General features: G+C 33.7%; 1 protein-coding gene across 13 annotated transcripts in view; it reads right to left on the reverse strand.

Moving 5' to 3' along the window:
* LOC138328275 (teneurin-m-like) overlaps positions 1-20,914 on the reverse strand; it is a 188,292-nt gene that overhangs the window by 11,151 nt on the left and 156,227 nt on the right. For 7 of the 13 annotated variants that reach the window (XM_069275014.1, XM_069275008.1, XM_069275002.1 and 4 more), the window contains 13 exons: positions 18,817-19,032; positions 14,227-14,412; positions 12,833-12,979; positions 12,276-12,483; positions 9,943-10,062; positions 8,378-8,657; positions 7,835-8,102; positions 5,555-5,695; positions 5,082-5,334; positions 4,475-4,710; positions 3,952-4,109; positions 2,482-3,556; positions 1,455-1,469 (listed from right to left, as the gene is read on the reverse strand). In XM_069275014.1, coding sequence (XP_069131115.1) covers positions 1,455-1,469; positions 2,482-3,556; positions 3,952-4,109; positions 4,475-4,710; positions 5,082-5,334; positions 5,555-5,695; positions 7,835-8,102; positions 8,378-8,657; positions 9,943-10,062; positions 12,276-12,483; positions 12,833-12,979; positions 14,227-14,412; positions 18,817-19,032 — 3,303 coding nt within the window. Of the gene's footprint in view, positions 1-1,454; positions 1,470-2,481; positions 3,557-3,951; positions 4,110-4,474; positions 4,711-5,081; positions 5,335-5,554; positions 5,696-7,834; positions 8,103-8,377; positions 8,658-9,942; positions 10,063-12,275; positions 12,484-12,832; positions 12,980-14,226; positions 14,413-15,529; positions 15,566-18,816; positions 19,033-20,690; positions 20,715-20,914 lie in introns of all 13 variants that reach the window. The other 6 variants (XM_069275011.1, XM_069275012.1, XM_069275010.1 and 3 more) reach the window with 6 other exon arrangements.

The following is a 20,914-nucleotide window of genomic DNA, read 5'->3' on the forward strand; positions in this document are numbered from 1 at the left end:
TATAAAGCTATCGATTGTGAGAATCTATTCATGTGACATTCAGTGTCAAAATTGCTTGTTAAAACGATCATTGTTTAATCATGCCGAATTCCCACTCTCAAAATAGCAGCAATTCCACATTCCAAAGCAGTTAATTAATTCATTAGTGAATATACTTATATAGTAAGTTATAGCCCCTCTTTACCTAAGCACATTCATACATTCGCAAATCTGTGAGTTTATAAATCATTACAGCAACGTACTATTAATAATATTTTGATAAATAATTGTATTTATTAAAAGAATATATGAGAAATAAGAAAATAATATATGAAATACAGCTTGTTTGCCGAATTAAATAATAAATTAATGTATTAAATTAAGTTGTGTAGAAAACTAGTGTGTGTAAAAAATACAAATAAAGATATAAACATCAGCCAAAATACAATACTGTTGTTTATTAGAAAGTAATTTTAACTGTTTATTTTTCTTTCAGTTTCAAAGTGAAAATATACATCTCCATTCATATTAAAACAATTAACTGACATTTAGTAAAATACAATTAATAAGTTTAATAATTTTTTTTTTTTTGAAATTTTTCCTATATTATCATCACCATTTTTGAAATACAGTATTTTTATTAAATGATTTTGCATATTGTTCAATAAATTAAACAAAAGATTTTTCAAAATTTTAATCAGAGTTTCAACCTATGATTTTATCTTTATGCTAATTGTAAAAAGGCTGATGGAAGCCGAATTTCAAAATAAGTAAAATATATATTGTGGAAATGCCACCATAAGCCAAGCATAGGCATTCAGTACTACAGATTACAGGGGTTAAATTAGATTGGTATATCCTACACCAAATGAAAATTGTGACACAATGGATGAATTTTAACTATGATGAAGTTTTCCTTTAATCTTTAATAATATCATAACATAATGAGATACCATATTATCTATTTGTCAGTAAATAACTATATGTAAAACACAATTTCAAGAACAAAGAATCTGATTGGTCAATGCATCATTATTGGAACAATTAATCTGATTGGTCAGTGCATTGCTACAAGAAATGATCTGATTGGTTACTCAAGACTACTTTATAATGATTGGTCCATACATTACTATGGCAACTACCATTCAACAATAGATAATAGTCACAATATAAACTGGAATCAGTTATGATTCTTACATGAGAGCACTCGAGTATATCTTCCAAGAAGATCTAGTTGTGAAATAAATTCCTCAATTTCATTGTTCAGAAACTTTTTTACCAGACACAGAATTATTTGTTCGGAAGATTTGTGAACAAACTGACAGTAGAAACTCTCAGAATTCCAGCAGAATGAGATTCAAGCGCTGAATTAATACAAAGTTCAAAGGTCAAAGGAAAAAAGTTCTCTACAAGTCCCTAGCATATCTACGCATCTATTTATAGAGCGAAGAATCTACTTCAAATAAAGTAATTACCAGATTCGGTCATAACTGAAAAGAGCAAGCATACATAAGTAATCCCCATTTAAATCTGTGTCGTGTGCAACATCATTTGGCAACTTCGTCTATATAAAATCATGATCAGCAAAACTCTTGTTGCTGTTTACTACTAACAAACTAGATGATTGAATCAGATGTGGTTTTAATTTCCTCAAACATATGGTACCATATTTGACGGTAAATCTTGAGATTTTCATCAATAGTTTGTTTACTTCTTCTAAAGCAAAATAATTATGTTACTATGAATGAAACTTTTCGTTCTTTTTAAAACTACCAAATATGGTAACATGTAGTCAAAGGTCAATCATCCTCTTTCTGATATTCTGTGCTGATTGGATAAAACCCACACACATAGTTACTAGTGATGACATATACATGTGTATGTGCCAAGGTGCCGAGAGTGATATTAACATCCAGTTTTAATCCCCGCTTCACCCATCGCTTTCAAACAATTTTTATCATAAATCTAACACATACATTCCCGAGTAATTATTTTAATTATTTTATCCAAAATTGATCTCCATACTTAAATTTAAAATTTGCGTCTGGTCCCTCACATCATTTTATTGAGGTATTACAGACGGCCATTCCATAGAACTTCTTTTTAACAGATTTTCTTTTTTGTTGTTGTTTAATTATGAATAGACATTGCCTGCCCTCTTGCATCAGTTTCAAAACAGGATTTATCAAGATCTCTTGCCTGATCTCTTCTAAAATGTTTCAAAAGATTTTTTTTGTAGTACTTCTGATAACCCTTACCTGCCCCCTTGCATCAGTTCAAAACAGGGTATTAACCATATTTGGGCAATGTACCTAAGCTTCCCCCCTTATCAAGCAGGTATAACCATATTTGGGCAATGTATCTTGTTCCACCCTTAAATTGTCTTTTTACATTGTCTTTTTGAAACAGTACCAATAATCCTATCCCACCCTCTTGTATAACCCAGTTACTATGACATGAGTGTAGATGATGTGAAAATGAGCTTATAATTTGCAAACTTGCCATGCATAACTGACTGCACACTGCCATATGTAGCCATAGCAACTGCATCACTGTTATCAGTGGTGATGCGGACGATGGAACCTGTGGTGTTGACGTCCGTGGCTAGCGTAGTTATCTCCCCTGTTGGCTGTCGGACCTCCAAAAGTCGCCCACGGTTGTTATAACTGTATGAATACGCCTTCCCGTCGGACAAATATTTGGATGTTAGAAGTTCCGTACTCTCGGAATAAGTGAATGCCGCTGTCCAGTTATTTGCTTGAAAACTTTGAAGCTTCCGAATGTTGTTCATGACTAAGTCGCATCTGGAAGAATCCGGGGAAACTATTTCCCTAGCCATGGTTTCTCGATCGAGTGTGATTTTAATCTTGTTGCCGACGTCATCGTCAATGGAGATAAGTTTGCCATAAAATGAGTTGACGTTATAGGTGAAGTTGTAGACATACTGATCAGTCATGATGTTAACTGTGTGTCGATGTTGACCATAACTGTTAAATATATAGACCTCGTGTGTTTCAGGGGAGACAACTTCATATTGTCTGGTGTTCTGGTCAGCTTCAGGAAGTTCTGATAGAACAGAGAACACACGCAGATTTCCAGCATCGGCGATGTGTACAACTCCGTCAGGAGTGACAGTTATTGACGTTAGTTCGTTAAACAAAGCCTGGGCCGCCAATGTCTCCTTCGCATCGTAACATTTACATGTAATGGTCTGACAATCACATTTAGACTTAGTGCCGGCAAAGTGATGAATACGGCCATCACTTGTAACAACACGCACACGATTTATACTGTGACGGTCACTCTCCACGATGTACATTTCACCCTGTGGTCCGAACGCGATGCTCTGTGGGTCAACAAGTTTGATGTCTGAAGCGATGTTGGAAGCCTGTTCCTGGTCAGTCAGTACACCCGTGGGTAGGAAACTGGACTTCCTGAAGGGGCAGTTGAGTGGACGTCCTGCAACAGTGATTAGACTTCCGTCCTTGGTCAGTTTGAGGATCACGTTCTTGTCAAGAATGTGCAGCGAGTCGTCTAGAGGGTCGATAGCCAAGTCTGTCGGCCATTGAAGTCGGATCTGTAACATGGAAAATGTTGTCTTTATTACTCTTAACAGAATTCAAAAGAAACTTAAAAATACTTAAAGACATTATTGCCCCCATCTTCATATGAAATATGAATCTTAGACTGGATGACTGCATCATCTTTCAATCAAACATAGTTAATCATAGGTTTAATTGAACTAAAATAAATGTGGAAATATACGAGAGGAAAAAAATTATGCTGATTACACAAGCCTGTAAGTGCTGAAATTTCCCCTGCACCAATAATATTTTGTGTCTACATGAAACTATGTTGTTAAAGTTTAAGAGTAATATTTATTGTGAAAATATCAAGGTAACGAAATTTTACACATACAAATTGCGAAATTAAGCACTTTAATTATTTGATAAAAATGATTTTAACTCATACCTCGTCTGCGGGTTGGCTGTGTTCACACGACATGGGTTCCCAGGTTCGCGGTTGACCCTGAGAGCCAATCAGTGTATGGATGATCTTGTCTGGGGTGACCTTCCGGATGTTCAAGTTGTCAGCTATATAGATTACACCTTCCTTGCTGATAGCAATACCTGAAACATCAATTCAAAACATTATATCTCCATGACAACCAAACCTAGCAATGCATATAATGACAAAAGATTAAATTATCAGTAATTTTACATGGGATTTTATCTTGATGCAAAATCTTTATTTTATGTGAAGAGTCCACATTTATAACTGATTTTCTTTCATTCATCCCTATATTTTGATAATGAACTGTTCTAGCCTTTGTTCAAGAAGAATTAAAATACATGTTCAGGAATAAAAAGCTTAAACCAATATGTTCTTTCCATACTTTGTACAATTCTCATAGAAGGGAGATAACTCCTATAAAATTTATTTTATCAAACAATATCAAACCTTGATAAGGGAGACAACTTTTTGAGGTTTATACCTTTAGGATGTATCAGCCTGGCGTTGATAGCGCGTTTTCCATCGCCACACCTATCTATAGCTCCCGGAATACACTCCTCCCCGTTACCGGCGATGATGACGTAGTTACTGTCGAGCGTACGGACTGGACCCATTGTAGCTACCTTGATCACGCGATGGTTCATGTAATCGGACACGTACAAGTGACCATCCACTGGACTGACCGTCATGTATGGCTTGTAAGATGTAGAAATTGTACTGTAAAGGGAAAAAGAATCTTTTAGTCATAAAGTTTATGGAATAGTTACAGGTAGTTTCTTATTATTGCCATTTTCTGAATTTTTATAAATACGTAATTGTTTTCCTTAGTGTCTTAAAACTTAAAGTTTAAGATTTATATTTAAAGATTTCATGGTACCCAGATCATGAAACAGTCTTAATTAACTTTTTGACATATTCATTCAAAGTTAACATTACAAAACAAAACATTATTTTTGAATGGCTAAGATTCAGTCTAATTTAAATTGTTTTATAATTCCAGAACCTAAAGATATCAAACATTGATCAACTTTGGCCTAATATTTATTTATTTACGGTCTTCTACAATTCGTTCAACCAACACTTCATACCTTGTTTTGAGGATACTGGCAATGTCGTAGCGGTTAGGACTGACTTTTCGGATGTAGTTAAGATCCCAAACGTATAAACTTCCATCTCGACCACTAGCAAGAGACACCGGAGCCAAGAGGCGGTTGTCACGGGCACGGCCATTACAGGAATCGCACTCAAGTTTACGTCGGTGACCGTTACCAAGGATATTGACCAACTTCTTTGGCTTTTCTTTGAGATAGATATTTGTGCCATCCCCTTTGTGAAGAATTCCTGAAACAATGGATACATTGTATAGAAAATTGAGGAATGATAGAAAAACTAGAAGCACCTAAGAATGAAATGTCCCTGCCTCTTGCATGAAAGTGCATGATCAAGACCAGACGAAATGAACAAGGGCAGAATTTTATGCCCTCCTCTCTCTATTCAAGGTGGAGACATAAACATATCAATGATTTTGTTTTTGAAGATTTTGATTTCCTTTTAAAATTACCTTCTTGGAAGTTGTACGTATGGTGAATATCAATGTTCCATCCACCGATCTGAGATGAAGCGAGGTCGTATCCGCTCATTGTAGTACTGCGAACCTCCCAGTATACGAAGCTACACCCACTGTACTGGTATCCAACTTGGACTGAAGCAGAAAAATAGAATAATGTTGTGTAACTATTAAATAAATCTTTACTACAAAACTTGTGATTAATCTTATATAGTTAACATATATGCTTAATATGAATAATTCAAAATTTCAATGTCTACTAATATATATAAACATGTACAAAATGTCAAAATTTTGAGCATTAAAAAGGATGCCTTTTCATGCATTCCCAAATTTACTAAATTTGATTTTTAAAAATTTACTGACTTTGAGTTATATATTGAACAAATTTATATTTAATGCGGTATGATTTCTCAATTTAAAGTAATACAGATACATTTTTGCAGTTTCCTTTTGCTAGCCGTATAAGCAAAATCTTATTAAATGTGAAAGGTTGGTTTAAAATTGACTTGCTTCAACTCATATCACTTCTTTAATTAAAAAAATATCTGCTTAATCTGAAACTTTTCAATTACTCACTTTCTAGAATTGCCATTTTTCAGTTTTGATATTGGTCTATAAAGGCACCCCTTTCAACCCAAGTTTAAATATCTGTCTTCCAATAGCAATTATATAAGACTCCATATCGCATTTGTATTTTTTTATGAAAATAATTTTTTTGTCTCTACTAGATGTTCTTGACAAAGTCTATCGTGTTTACATGAAGTATCAATTCTGGAATATGTCCATATATCATTAATTCACAGCCAGTCACAAGCTCAGAGCCCCGTGGGTTTATTCGAAGTGAAATACTGCCTTGACTAAGATATAATTGTCTAGCGAACTCTCCTGTGTTTTAAGTTCTGGCTATTACGACATATACAACTGTAGAGCAGATGTACGTTCAAAAAGGTTGATTGAATGTATATGGCTAATATCAACTTGGGGCCAACATGAAGACAATTTAATAAATAAGAGAAATTGGTGGAAACATTTTGACAAATTACTTTGGTCGTCTAGCAGAATTTAACCATCTTTGAAGACCAAATGTATAAGGTAACCAGATTTTTTGATTTGATAAAGAAAAAACAATTTTATATTTGGCAGGTCGGGGAGCCTTTGGCAATTTCAATTACTTTTATTGCTTCACATATTAAGGACATGCTTTCAGCTGCCAAAAAAACCTTAATATAATTAACATCACTAATAAATTGTCCCTGCATTCTCCCATTTATTTTTTTCTTCTTTATTTCCCCCGTCCCCCCCACCAAATTCTTGATCATGACCTGTTTATGACTCTTACATCTTACTCAGAATTTTGTCTCCGAAGGATTAGCCAAATCTTAGAGGACAACTATTATGAGAGGATAAATATTTCCTTCATTAACTTTAAAAAACATTCAGTGTTTTTCTCCAATCTATTGTACAGAACCTAGCCATGGTTGATATTGATGCGGTTTCCAAGGTCGTCTGTTGTGACATAATGTAATGGATGCACATGTGTGATGTGCATTTCCTTTCAATGGTTGTCAGGGGCTCCCCACAGGTTTTTTTATAAATAATAATTTTTATAATCAAAATGCATATACTTATCTGCTGTGCAACAGAAATCAATAAATCATGTTTGAAATTTGAAAAAATGAATAGAATCTATCAGTCTTGACTCAAACATGAATTTATTTATGAATCATTCATTTTATTTCCCCTCAAATCTTTTCCCTCTTAATATGACGTTTATTTCTCTGAAATATTTTTAGTCTCTTTTAGGGCTCTTAATGTTTTTTTTCTACAGACTTTTGTTTTCAAAATAGAGGGAAATAGCTGTAATCTTGTGATGGATTTCAACTGATGATTTGCTTTTTAAGGATTCTATACATGAAGGGTTGTCACATACCATTACATTCATGCATTTATACTTGTATCCCTGCAGCTCTTTGGTTGCAAATGTATAATTGAAAAAAAAAATACTGAAAACACACGTATTACCCTATAATGCATAACCTAGCTATACTTAGACATGATGTTTCTATATCTTCAAAATAAAATTTAGAATTTTTCAAAATAGAATTTAGGATTTTTCAAATACAATTTAGCATTTTTCAAAATAAAATTTAGAATTTTTCAAAATAAAATTTAGAATTTTGTAAAGAAACACTTAGTCAATATATTGATTAATTTGGAGTAATCAATTAAATCAACTTCATTAAAGAAAATCAACTTGCAACATTGTCTCACCTCTGGCAGGAACGATTCCATACACATCCTGACGGAAAGCATTCTTTCTGTCCCATGAAAATGTGTACTTCAGTCCGGGGTCAGCCTCGAATGTCTTATCCATGTCAATGCCCTGAACGGACACTTTGAGGTGGACAAGGGCCAAATTGGGCGGAATGACACTTGGGGTCATTTGGATTAGGATGACAGACATGTACCCGGGCGTGTCACTACTATGGTATACCAAGTGGACGTTTGTGGACGGAATAACCAGGCTCTCCTGTACAACCTGTGTACAAAAATAGATTTAGAATTAAAGGTAAATAAATTATCAATATTATTATACAATAGACTTACATTACTGCTTTGTAAATTTGTATGCAATTGTAAATGAAGTGTTTTAGATGGTCTTCATAGACAAGTTTGAAATATTCAATAAATTTTTATTCAATTGCATAAAGAGCATGAAAATTACAGCCAATGGAGCCATGGACAATCTTCAAAACATCCTACCTTTTTCTTTTTCTCTACTTGAATTTTGAAAATAACACGTTGGAAACTCACTTGTGATTCTGGAATAATAGTACTCTTCTCTGGGCATGCTCCGAGCTGCGTGTGTTGCCAGGTAGACAGAACAACGGGCTGGAGGTTGTAGTAATCGTGCATGACGCCACAGACGACGGGTTCTGGCGGGAGATTGATCTCCATCTGTTGGACCATGATCACTGTGTCCAGGGTCAGTATCTGGTTCCAGGGCACAAGGACACTAGTGCTATGGGACTGGAAAGGCTGGCGGGTAAACTCCAAGGTCACCGAGCCGCCACCGTTTACTAGGATGTCAAACCTGTAACAGACATGGTTAGATTAGTCCAAATTTATAAAGAAACAAAGTTAATAAAAAAATTCATAGACTAGACTAGTAAGTGTTCAAAGAGGTTTTCATCCAAAAATTGTTAAATTTCTTTCTCTTTTTTTTTTGAAAATACTTTGATTTTGAAGAAGTAAAGTTTCCAATCTCCAGTCAATTTTGCTATGAAATAATGTGTAAAGGGACATAACTCAAGATATTATTGACAATGTCAGTGATCATAACCTATAAATACATATTGTTTTCAAAGGAATGTTAAATTACATTTAGAATTAGCCTATTAGAACATCTACAATATATATCACAGTCGAAATCAAATTCATGGATTATTCTAGCAAGATTTATTCAGTGAAATGCGGTACTTAATTCACATGCAACATTCTTATGACATTCTGTGCTAAACAAACTCTTCAACTGTAATTTTCGCAATTAAAAAAAAAATCTCTGCAGCATATCTGCGCTGAATCTTAATCAGGTAATTCAATACAGCAATATCAAGCTCATCAGCAAGATGCACTCTTCGTATACAGAACCGTCAAACCATCTAAAGCCGATAGCGAGATTGCACAATCTTTGCAGCCCGGGGCTGCAATTTAGTTCTCAGTAACAACAATCAAATTGCGTAATTGACATTCATTCCACCAATTTTAAAACCGTAATTTTTTCATCTCGGATGAACAATGTTGTATCATTTGGTACTATTATAAAAAAAAACCATGGGTACCGAATTGACATTTTCATGAGAATCTCAGCTTCTTGATCTTATCGGGAAAATTTACAGTGGCATTCATTGGATTCAATCAGCTACCTGTACATGTATTTTCACTCCTGAGTTTAACGATTTTTGTGAAATGTCATCTCGATACAGACCAGTTATAATCACTGGAGAACATTAGGTTAATATTCTCAGGATTTTATTGGCAGAGTTAGGTTACAGATTTTCAGATATGTATTTTTTTATTTCTTTTGTCATGTGCAAAAGGTCCCTTTCTGTTTCAAACCTATAACTTAATAGTAAACTATTCTAGCCCTAGAACAAATTCTAAAGTGACCCTTATTTAATGTTTTTCAATAAGTATTCTTCCGACACATCATTTTTAAAGTCGAGAACAATTTTAATCTGTTTTACTCATATGAATATCCATAGTCATTTATGCAACCCATCCACCCATAAAAGAGTCTTTGGATTCTTCCAGATGTGATGCTGGAACAGTCCATTCTAATATTTCAGGGGTGAATGAGTCAAAGGTATTGCACTTACTGCCCACGCCTGCGTGTTAGAGTGTATCCATAAAGAGGCTGTCGGGCCACATGAACTCGTACACCAATCAGAGGGGTCCAGTCCTTGGTCATTACTCGGCCACGGATCAATGAAACTTGGCTGAAACAAACAAAATAATTGTACTGGTAAGCAACATGTGGCCTAAACTTTTCAAAGCCAAACTTCTTAAAGCAAATTAATTAAATCTAAGATGCTCCACCGCCGACAGACCATAAATGATATTCATCATTTGAACAATAATTGGTGTTTAATCGTGTATATATATGTCTAATTAAAATAAAAAATAATATAAAATAATTTAGTTTGCCTTTGTTGCGTGCGCAATCAGTACTTATTCCATATAGGATATAGTAACATGGATTTTTTTCGGGATGCAATTAATTATTTTTTATATTTTTAACTTGAAGTAAAATTAGAAGCTCAAACTTTTCGATGGTGGTAAAGGTGTAAAGTAAGAAAATTTTGTAACTGAAGAAAAATACTAAATCGTCTGCTCCTGTTTTTGATAGTGAAAAAATACCATTTGTCAGCGGTGGAGCATCTTTAAACTGTATGCAAATTAATTAAATCTAAGTTGGTGAACTGAATTTCCTCTCATTTTTTAATTGAAATATAGAAAAAAATTACCATCAAAATCTCTGTAATATGGCAACTAATTACAAAGCAATGTCAATCTCAATTTGAAAAAAATAACAATTAATTTGAAATTACTAATTCAGTTTTCCCCCCCAAACAAATGAAATTGGATATTGATGTAAAAATTGTCAAATGTCCATTTCAATTGATACACAACATCTGGGATATGTCTATTTCAATACATTCGAAATGAACCGGATTCCTAACCCATAGAAATAATCTGCTACAATGTGATGGGCTACAGACGTGCCCACCATTTTGAGGACGGTCATAATATCCTAAGGGAACAAGCATGATGGGATTGATAAATGAAGTGCTCAGAAACAGGAGGAGATAATCAACAATTGTCTTATCATGTTACTATCGGGACCAAAGCCAGGAGGGATAGACGAGAGCTTAACTTCACACTCATTTCCAGGAAATATGATGTATTATTGGACAATTTCTATCACAATCCGCCCTCCTCCTCCCCCCTTGCATCATTTCTAACATCATCTAATAATTATTATGTAATCCAAGCTTCATGTGAAAAATAAAATATTTGGCTTTTACGACATAAAAAAGTCAATATTTACTTGTTGCGTTATTGTATTACACATATAAAAATTCCACACCAAGCCTGAATCTATTGCATGTTTGCTTTGCATTGATCAATGAATTGCCCCTTTGAAGCTTCTATGCGACCATGATAGTGTTGCTAATGGTGATAAGTAAAACTGCAAAAATATCTGCCGTAAAATTCATCATGTCCAAACAAAATCCATTACTATAATACACTTATGAACATGACAGCATTATTGAAACTTGAGTAGATAAATAAATAGTTTTACAATCATCTCGAAAAAAATTGACGCTGTTTATCTTTCAACGTTCTCAACAGTACATAGACAGACTGTTATTGAGTCGTGTCATTTTTGCTTTAGTTTATCAATAACTCGGAAAATGGGATTGATTTGTGGGGAGGGGAGGCTCTTAAAGTCTCTAAGCACTTTTATTTCCTGTGACTTTATGGAAAGAAGAAATATGGATTTTTTGATAAGGTGCTCCAGTTCTAATACATTTATAGTTCCCCAAGACTTCACTAATTACATTAGTACTCAATATGTAACGTGTTAGATAGAAAGTCGTCTCCATAGCCAACTAGTTGTCTTAGTTTAATGGGCTTCTCTCATGAATGTCTACGATATTTTCACATTTTGCCAATTTTACTTTTACATCATGACATGAATAGTTTCAAGATAGTAACCACATTGAGTTATATCATCGTTCATGCCTTACAAACCATATCAAAATTTCACATTTTGACTATCTTCACGGATATACTCTACATACAGATGTTCTATGGGATACGATTCAGTCAAATTGTTCTCAAAATGTCAACATTGACTGATTTATTAGTTCAAAGATTTCACTTATAAAATCTAGAAGCTAAATGCATTCTGAACTTTCCACGTTTCTCTCATCAATGTCATTTCCAAATAAGACAAGTATTTGCATTCTATTCATGAAGAAACCCTCCAGATTACGAAACAGAATCAATGATTTTTATAGAAGGCATTTATAACTTTCATTGCCGCTCTTGGTTTCTAAATCTGCCTTTCTTTACAGTCGACCACACATTTGATTCTGTCGAATGTTTGAATCCTATCCAAGTGTTAGCTGAATCATTGTCATACCTTTCGCTGAGCCCGTTTCTAGATGTGTCGATCTGAACGCTGTTTTCTTCGATGAGGAATCTCATTTTTTCGTAAAATGAGGCGGTGGAGCTTGGAGGTTGTTTCCGGAGGAGGATGTCAAGAGGGTCTGGCGCCATCTGGCAGTAATTACTGTCCTCACATGCTGAATCTAAACAACAGTCTGGATCTAAACAGTCGGACAGCCCATCTACAACACAAAACAGATATCTTCCATTGGACAGACAACAGAGCACTACAAAGGTAGCAATATAACCTTGAATGTACAAAATACTACAGGACACAATATATCAATTGAGATATCATAATTAGATAATTGTTTAAAGAGTTTGATAGGTAATGGGTAGGACTGGATTATCTCCCTTACATTGTGGTGCGAAGAAACCATAATGCAAGCAACAACAATTATAAAGATAAAACATGACTATTAAACAATGGTAATTATTTTTGAAGTTTTTTCAGTAAGAATTTTGTTTTATATTATCAATGTCTAATATTTTATCATGACCTTGATCACGGTCAAATGACCTTGACCTCACCTCGATCATTGTCGTCCCCATCTTGACACACCATCTCCATGGTGATTGCGCAGGCCTCGCCTTTCCATCCATGATGACAGCTACACATCCAACCATGAGAGAAAAGGCGGCAGTCGCCATGGTTACTGCAAGAGTTGGGGCAGCCGTCTGCAGAAAAGATAGTTTTGCATGTGTTCTAAGGAGACACTCAAGCTTAAAATTCAATAAACAAAATGGAGGAACTTATGGGGATTTGTGCAAATTGGAAGCTGACTAAAGCACACACTGAGGGGTGCAGGGTACATATATAAATATATAACAAGCTATCGAGGACAAAATCGTGGTACAATAGAAATAGACTTGCACAAGTTATCAAAAATTGTATAACAAAACAAGCCAATGTCGGTCCTTAACTATTTTTAGGACAATTTTGAGAAATTGTTTGCACTTGTGCAAGTCTTCAATGAGCCAATATGTTGTTGCGACATTCCAGTGCATAGCTACAGTAGGGCAATTTCTTGTTCAAATCAAATAAGACACCATTTCCTTTTTTTTCTTTTAAATGCAATATCTCTGTAAATTAAAACAAGTTTGCTGCCAGTTAAGATAGCATCTCGGTAAGATGATGATTTGTATCATTTTTCACCACGTAATCACACACATAAATCTAAAATGGCAACAGTTGTCAGCGATAGTACAGTCACTTTAGTGGATCTCTGGCAGATCAGTTTGTTAAGAAAGCCCAAGAGCCGATACATTGCTATTTAAAGCACTAAAAAAGAGAAGCGTTGACAATAGTAAACAATTCTTGTTAGAACTAATCATTCAATAAGTGATACGAGACTCCATTTTTGATAATCAACATTGACACATAATTTGAGGTGTAATTATCTTTAATTGTGACAGGTATCTATTTTCAATACAAAGAGTACAGCTGACTCTGGTCGTCATGGAAACAGAATGATCATCAACAGTATCATCTTGAACTATCACTTGGCACAAGACTTCATCTTTCTAAAGGAACCTGATAATATTTTACTTTTGAGAAATTTTTGGATACCATTTAATTCAACTTCTTGATCAATCTTCAAAAAAGATTATTCATCTTTAACTTGGATTTCAAAGGGAAAGGGACGATATGCATTTCAAAGGAAAAGTTGAATATAATTTGGGAAAGAATTTGATATATGGGTACTTAAACTATGCCCAGAATATAGTTAACTCATTCAAAATCACATTAAAAAAAACTAACAGTATATTATTCCAGCAATTAATTGATGGTGTTACAATCATATTTTGACCATTTGTACAAAAACACATTTGGTTGCCATAGTAACCTAAAAAAGACTTGTTGACATGATCTAATCAAGAGTCATGCTGATAAAGATTTTTGTCCTATACAAGTGCATCAGTACCTAAAGTGCAGTGGTCCCCGTTCCATCCTTTCCGACAGATGCAAGTTCCGTTGTCACAGATACCGCGCAGTCCGTCGCAGCGTGCATCACAACTTAGCTGGTCACAGAGGGCGCCGCCCCAACCATCATCACACAAACATTTCTGGTTCATACAGTGTCCGTGGTAACACTCCAGTCGACATATTTCTGATGATTTTAAAAGTTTCTCGTCAACACACGGTATGAAATTTGTATTCTTTTTAAAGTTAGAGTTTCTTTTTTATTAAAGCTTAGAGATCAAACCAATAACCTGATTTTTGTTCAACATTCAAAATTTCAAATAACGTTCAATTAACAGAGGCATGATTGGAGCTAGGAATTTTCTAAAAATTTAATGTTATCACCTTATGAAGTCAACATTACATTAAAAAAATTATTTCCAATACAACATAACGAGCAAGTTATCGAGTTATTAAACTGGTAAGTCTTGACTCTTGACAATAATGATTTTCAACAGGATACATCTTTTTGTTTACAGTAGCACAATTAGCACAGAAAATATTCTAAATTTATTATACTTTACTTCCATAATCATATCATTCTGAAGTTATTAATTTTAAATAGAAAGTTTATTTCAAATACTTTTCAAGAATTTTGAGAAATTAATTATTTTTAATCAGATTTTCAAGACAAAAAATCTTTTTAAAAAGTAGAATTTACATGTATAGCAAACAGACTCAACAAACATGACAACATGACCATTACATTATAAAAACACTTTAAATTTCTTTTTAAAAAATGTTTATAAAGATTGCAAAAATTCACAAAAATAAGTAAATAGCATTAGCACTAGAACAAGCAATTTGAATGATTAAAAAATAAAACCTGCATAAATTTAATTTAAAAAGAAAGACTCAAATTTATAAACACTATCAATAGATATATGAAGCAAATTTATCAATAATTACACATTAAACTTAAAAATGTCTAAAATCTTTTGTAACTGCACAGCAAATATCTCTACAGCTTTCAAACATTTATTTTCTATTCTAAAATGAAGCACTTGATATCACAAAGAAAATGACTATTCTAACTGTTGGTAAAAATAAACAAAAATCTAAGATATTAAATGAAGAACTATTCAAATTTCCTTCAAAAACATTTTTTGATAAATCTATTCTTGAAATATTTTCAAATATTTTTAATAAAAATTTAAAATTTATTGATAAATAAAAGATTCTAAACAAGACTACAGCTGATTTTTGCTATAACACGATACCTCTGGTCTACAAAAGCATGCCTACATGCAGTATGAATTTTGTACCTGATCTACTCATTTGTATACCATCGCGGATAAGTCCTGTAAAAACGGTACAAATCAGATTTAGTTCAAACAACAGGCAGACATGTTAAAGTGGGAACTTAGACAAAACTAGAAAACATTGAGACACCAGGAGCTGAAACAGATGTCAAAGAATCTAGAACTAAACAACGGGCGTTCATTGCAACAGCAATAGGCATGCCGAGGTCTGGAAATGCAACACCTTTGAACCGTTGATTTCAATTTCAAGAATAAAGTCACTGTTGACAAAGGAATTAATTTCCCCATCAGACGACTGCAACGTCAGACACCGCAATGCTTTTCAGACGATAGCTGTAAATTTCTAAGCAAAAAGTACTAGAAACAAAACATCACCATGATCAAAGCGTTCTAATCAACGTACCAGGGTTTTGTTTTTCATACGTCTATATATCAAGGTTGGCTCTACGTAACTTAATCCAAATGTACTTTTTTTTTTACTCATTCAATGAAAAATGAGACAATTTGGGCAGAAAAAAGAAACTTGATCAAACTTCAGAAGTTTTATCAATTGCAGGTACAACATTTGACTAAGGAACCAATATCAGAGGTTCAGATGAAGCCATTACAATAGAAAAAAAAGAGAAATGTCACAATTCAGCAAAAGAATAGGATTCTAATAAGACATAAGGGACTCTTTAAGAAAATACGCTTCTGTTTACCGAACATGGAAAGTGGCAAGATTAAAGATGTAATCGCAAGAAATAGGAGAAATGAATTCTGGGAAATAAGAGCCAAGGTAATGGTAGCAATGTCTGCTCCATGTCGTATCCATAAACTCTAAAATGTCTGAGATTGTTCTAAAGATGCCGCACCAAACAACAGTCTGAAGGGTTGTGTTGCACAACGTGATGAATCAAATGAATACTATTGATAACCAAAGACAGTGGTCCATAGCAACAGTCACTAGGGATGTTTTTTCTCTCTCCATTTTTAGAAAAGGGAACAAAAATAGTCAGAAATGATTTTCCAGTCTATGAAAGAGGGCGACAACATTCACTTGAGTGCAGATTTTTCCTCAAGGGAAATGATAGCAAAAACATTTTTAGGTATAACTTTCCAAAGGGATGCAACTTTATCAGGGTAATTTTCCAACATTGGAGAAGGTATTAAGTATTACATTCACCAAGGATGATTTTATTCAAAGAATTGAAAGATGGAAGCAACTGCAATGGGTGGTCCATTACCAAAAGATACTAGAAGTAAAAAAATCTGTTGGGTTGGTATTCTGGTATTGGAGAGAGCAAATAAAGATTGTATTGGAGAGAGCAAATAAAGATTGCATGACCTTACTACAACTTGGAAGGCATCACAATTGAGACAAAACAACCTCTTTACAAAATTCAATGAAGCAAGCTAGCTAGACCCAAACTGTATCAATGCATCTGTAACACATTAATCGTCCCACTGCGGAGAGGTGAGTATATTCTATTTAAACTGCATGCAGGCAAATTCCTGACGATAGCTCTTTATTGCTCTATACTAAGAATTGATTTTACATCATTTTCTATTGAACCACCATGCAAAGACAGAAAACAATAAAAAAATGTGTATAAATCATATCTGTTTATTAGTTGTTGTCACGAACTCATTATTATTCATGTTATTTCTAATTTTGGTTTATTTCTACATATATCACTTTCTTATTTTAGGCTACGAATAAATTGCTCATTTATTTATTTGACGATAATGTTGCGCTATTTTTGGCATATTTTTCATTTATAGTTTAGTACATTTTCTAACAAATTGCTTGTCTACTAAAGTTACATATTTCTATGTAAATATAAAAAGGACTTATGTTGCAGAAGGAAGAAAAAGATAAATAAATAAATAAATAAATAAAAACATTATTGATAAATATTAATCTTATAGCTTTGGGAAAAAGTACAAAAAAAAAAGAGAAAAAATTTCAAGTTTTCAGAGATGCTTCTATACATAATATTAAACTATTTACTGAAAGTTCTTGATATCATTCATGTTTATTCTTTGTCCATAAACTATACTAAAGCACTCAAATTGGATACACGGAAAATTTTCATAACAATGGTCACAGAGAACGATAGAACGTATAAATTCAACACAACAAATAACATTTGTCCTGAACTCCCAATAGTAAATTTTATTAACGAACAAGAAAAGGGGGATTCAAATATTGGCGGAGAAACATTTCCATTTCATTTGTCAATATTCAAATACATGCAAGTGATCTAATGCTACTTAGTGAAGCATGCCTAGGACGGTGAAAGATGCACACTTTTAACGGCAGGTTTCTACAAGACGTTGAAATCAGCCGATTCTATGCAACACGCTCAAACTTGCAAAACAACATCATACCAATGTTGCAAGCATTACATGCTAATTCATGCCAGAAACTCCCCAAAAGTCAACAAATGTAAAATAAATATTTCAATTTGGATTATTTTACAGTGTCAGTATATAGTTTTTTGGAAACATTGCAAAAATTAGAATGACTCATTACTGCATTTAATGCGCATTTCAAATGCAGCTTAATTTTGTTCTGGTTCAAGAGTATTTGTGAAGGTTCCAGGATATTTTTTCACTAGTTTTTCCCTTTGATCACCTCATTAACAAAAGTGAGCAAATAACCTAGGCACATCATACCATAGACCCATTTTTAATGATGTTTCAATGTTAAAATTAATGTTTCTCTTCATTTTGTGTCTGTTTGCTGTCAAAGGAATCAATATGTTTAACATATAACAGATGTAAACAGATTCCAGAAACAATGAATGCTTCACTCTAATGAATATGGATTTATGATCATTATTGAAAACTGAAATTCAAAATTAGAATAGTGATGGAAGACAAAATTATGTTTACATCAGGTTAATTATGATGAAAATGTTCGAAATAGATCAATCAAAACAGAAATAAATATTGGAAAGTTTATGCCAACATAGAAAATGAAAATGACTCATGTTTTGCAATGATTGATACAGCTTATGCATCAAATAATGAAATTATTATGAAATATGATTTATTTTTGAAGAATTAGTTGCAGTAAATATGTTAGTTGTTTTAGTGTGTTAGATAGCAAGCATTTAATCACACTCTTGCTAAGAGGTTAGTTTACCTACAGTGATAATGATAAACGTCTCATTCCAAGGAGCATTTAGTACTAATAGGGAGGGTTTATTATTCCAAACTGAACAAAATAGAATATTGTAAAATAATTTTTTTTTTTTTTCAAAACTCAAAATGCAATAAATTGTTTTCGATTCCAAAATTACCTGTCTCGCAGTCGGGCCCTGCGAAGAACCTTTCACAAAGGCATGTGTCGGACTCAAGGTCGTATGTACCGTGACCGGAGCAGTCACGTGCACACACCTGGCTGATGTTTAGTTTATCGGGAAGGCTACAGTCTGAACCCTTATACCCCTTGTGGCAAACACAGTTCCCAAGATGGCATACCCCTTTACCAGAGCAGTTAGGGACAAGACAGTCGACTGTGTAAGAAGTAAGAGTTCGGGCGTAAAAAAGGAAAAATGTGCAAAATGAAAAAATATCAACACTATATACTTTTATCCACACTGAATGTTATTGCTTGGTTCAGACTAGAACCTGAATGGAAGACTTCTGAAATCAAGGCCAAAATTGCAATTTAGATTTCTGAAATCAACGCTAAGATAGAAATTTAGATTTTTCAAATCAACGCTAAAATAGCAATTTCAAATGAAAGCAGATGGAATGGAATTTCAATGACACATATATGCAGAGTATAATGAAATTGATATGTGAGATATGAGATTATCTAATCTAACTTGAGATAATTTTATTGCTATTAAGAAATTTTATGTACATTGAGTGTGGATTCAGAAAAATATTATATAAATGAAATTAGTACAAGCACATGGAAGAATAATATCATAAACTACACATTAGAATAAGATGATTACAAGCTTAAGAAGCTTTGAATACAGCAGCACTATTACGATAAATATACATGTACAAGAATGAAAATGAAATGAATGATACAGATCAGACAACTACAATATACAACATCAAAGAAAACGAAAGTGAAAGACAGACTGATGAACGGACGAATAAATGGGAAAAATCAGGACAAAGAGAGTGGAAAAAACAAACACAAAAGACAGACAATCACAGGGACAAACACATAAACGCCGTAAATAATCGTAGTCGATAAAGTCTCAGATTTTACGATCATCCAGTGTGTATAGCGACAACAAACATTTGGAAGATGACACATTAAAACATTGAGGTGATCTGACAATATATAAACATTCGGATCGAGGAATGGCATGATTTTTGGAATTGTGCAATTTTATGATAATTCATTCAACTGATCACATATTTTATATTGTACTGGTGCATTGTGGGTATATACACAGACACGTAACCACCACACCATCAAAACATTGCACACAAGTCCGCAGTGAATGGTGTAAAAATTGAAATGATTGACCTTCAAAGGTCGGTGGGAATGTTAAGTGACCTCAAAAGGTCAAGGGGGTGGATAAAAATTAAAATGATCTATGAACATAACAAGTGTATAACATATAGTCTAATTGCTTCTGGTTTTATCATGATGTCCAAAAATAATTTTACAATATCACGTTTTTTAGATTATCTCTAGAAATAACTTTGAAGATTCATAATTTGAATTAGTCAGAACTTGAATTGAATTGACAATCACATCAGAAAGTAGAAAGACATGTACTGTGAAACTTGACATTACCGATGCTCTGTAAGATGCGTGAAATGTCAAAATGTCAACTGTAGGTGATAGTCGATGTCCAAGTCAAAATTCTGTTGAAATTTGTTGGTTTATACAGGATGTCATAACAGTCAGAGGTCGGTGAAATCAAGTATCACTATAAATGCAGTTTGTTATCTTAAAGCAATTACACTAGTGATAGAAAACTATAAAAATCTGTGAATTAAGTCTATAGTCATAGTAAACCTTATTTGTTAATTCTACATAGGCTGCGTTTTTTTAGAGGAGAAACCAGATCGAGGCAAAACTGTCTAAACTGAAAAGTAGACCTGGTTCATGACAGGGCGATATGTTATAATTTGGAAAAAAAATAGTGGACTATATTTTGTGGCGGATGTGGCTGGCATTTTCGTTGTGAAATATTACCTATGTCTGACCCTATGTAGTAGTCTGCAACAAGTCACATTGAAGCATTGTCAATCAATCGAAAACATTGCTGGGGTTTTCATCAGCATGAACATAGGAAGTAACGGATATTACCGCACAAAACGACAGTTTTCTTCCATATATAGTGCAGGAATATATGTGGTCATGGCGAGCCGAATTGACAGGTTGTACATTATATGCATTTATCATTGCGTTTTATAGCC

The sequence above is a fragment of the Argopecten irradians genome, chromosome 7 (genome assembly GCF_041381155.1).
Source record: "Argopecten irradians isolate NY chromosome 7, Ai_NY, whole genome shotgun sequence".
Lineage (NCBI taxonomy): Eukaryota > Metazoa > Mollusca > Bivalvia > Pectinida > Pectinidae > Argopecten > Argopecten irradians.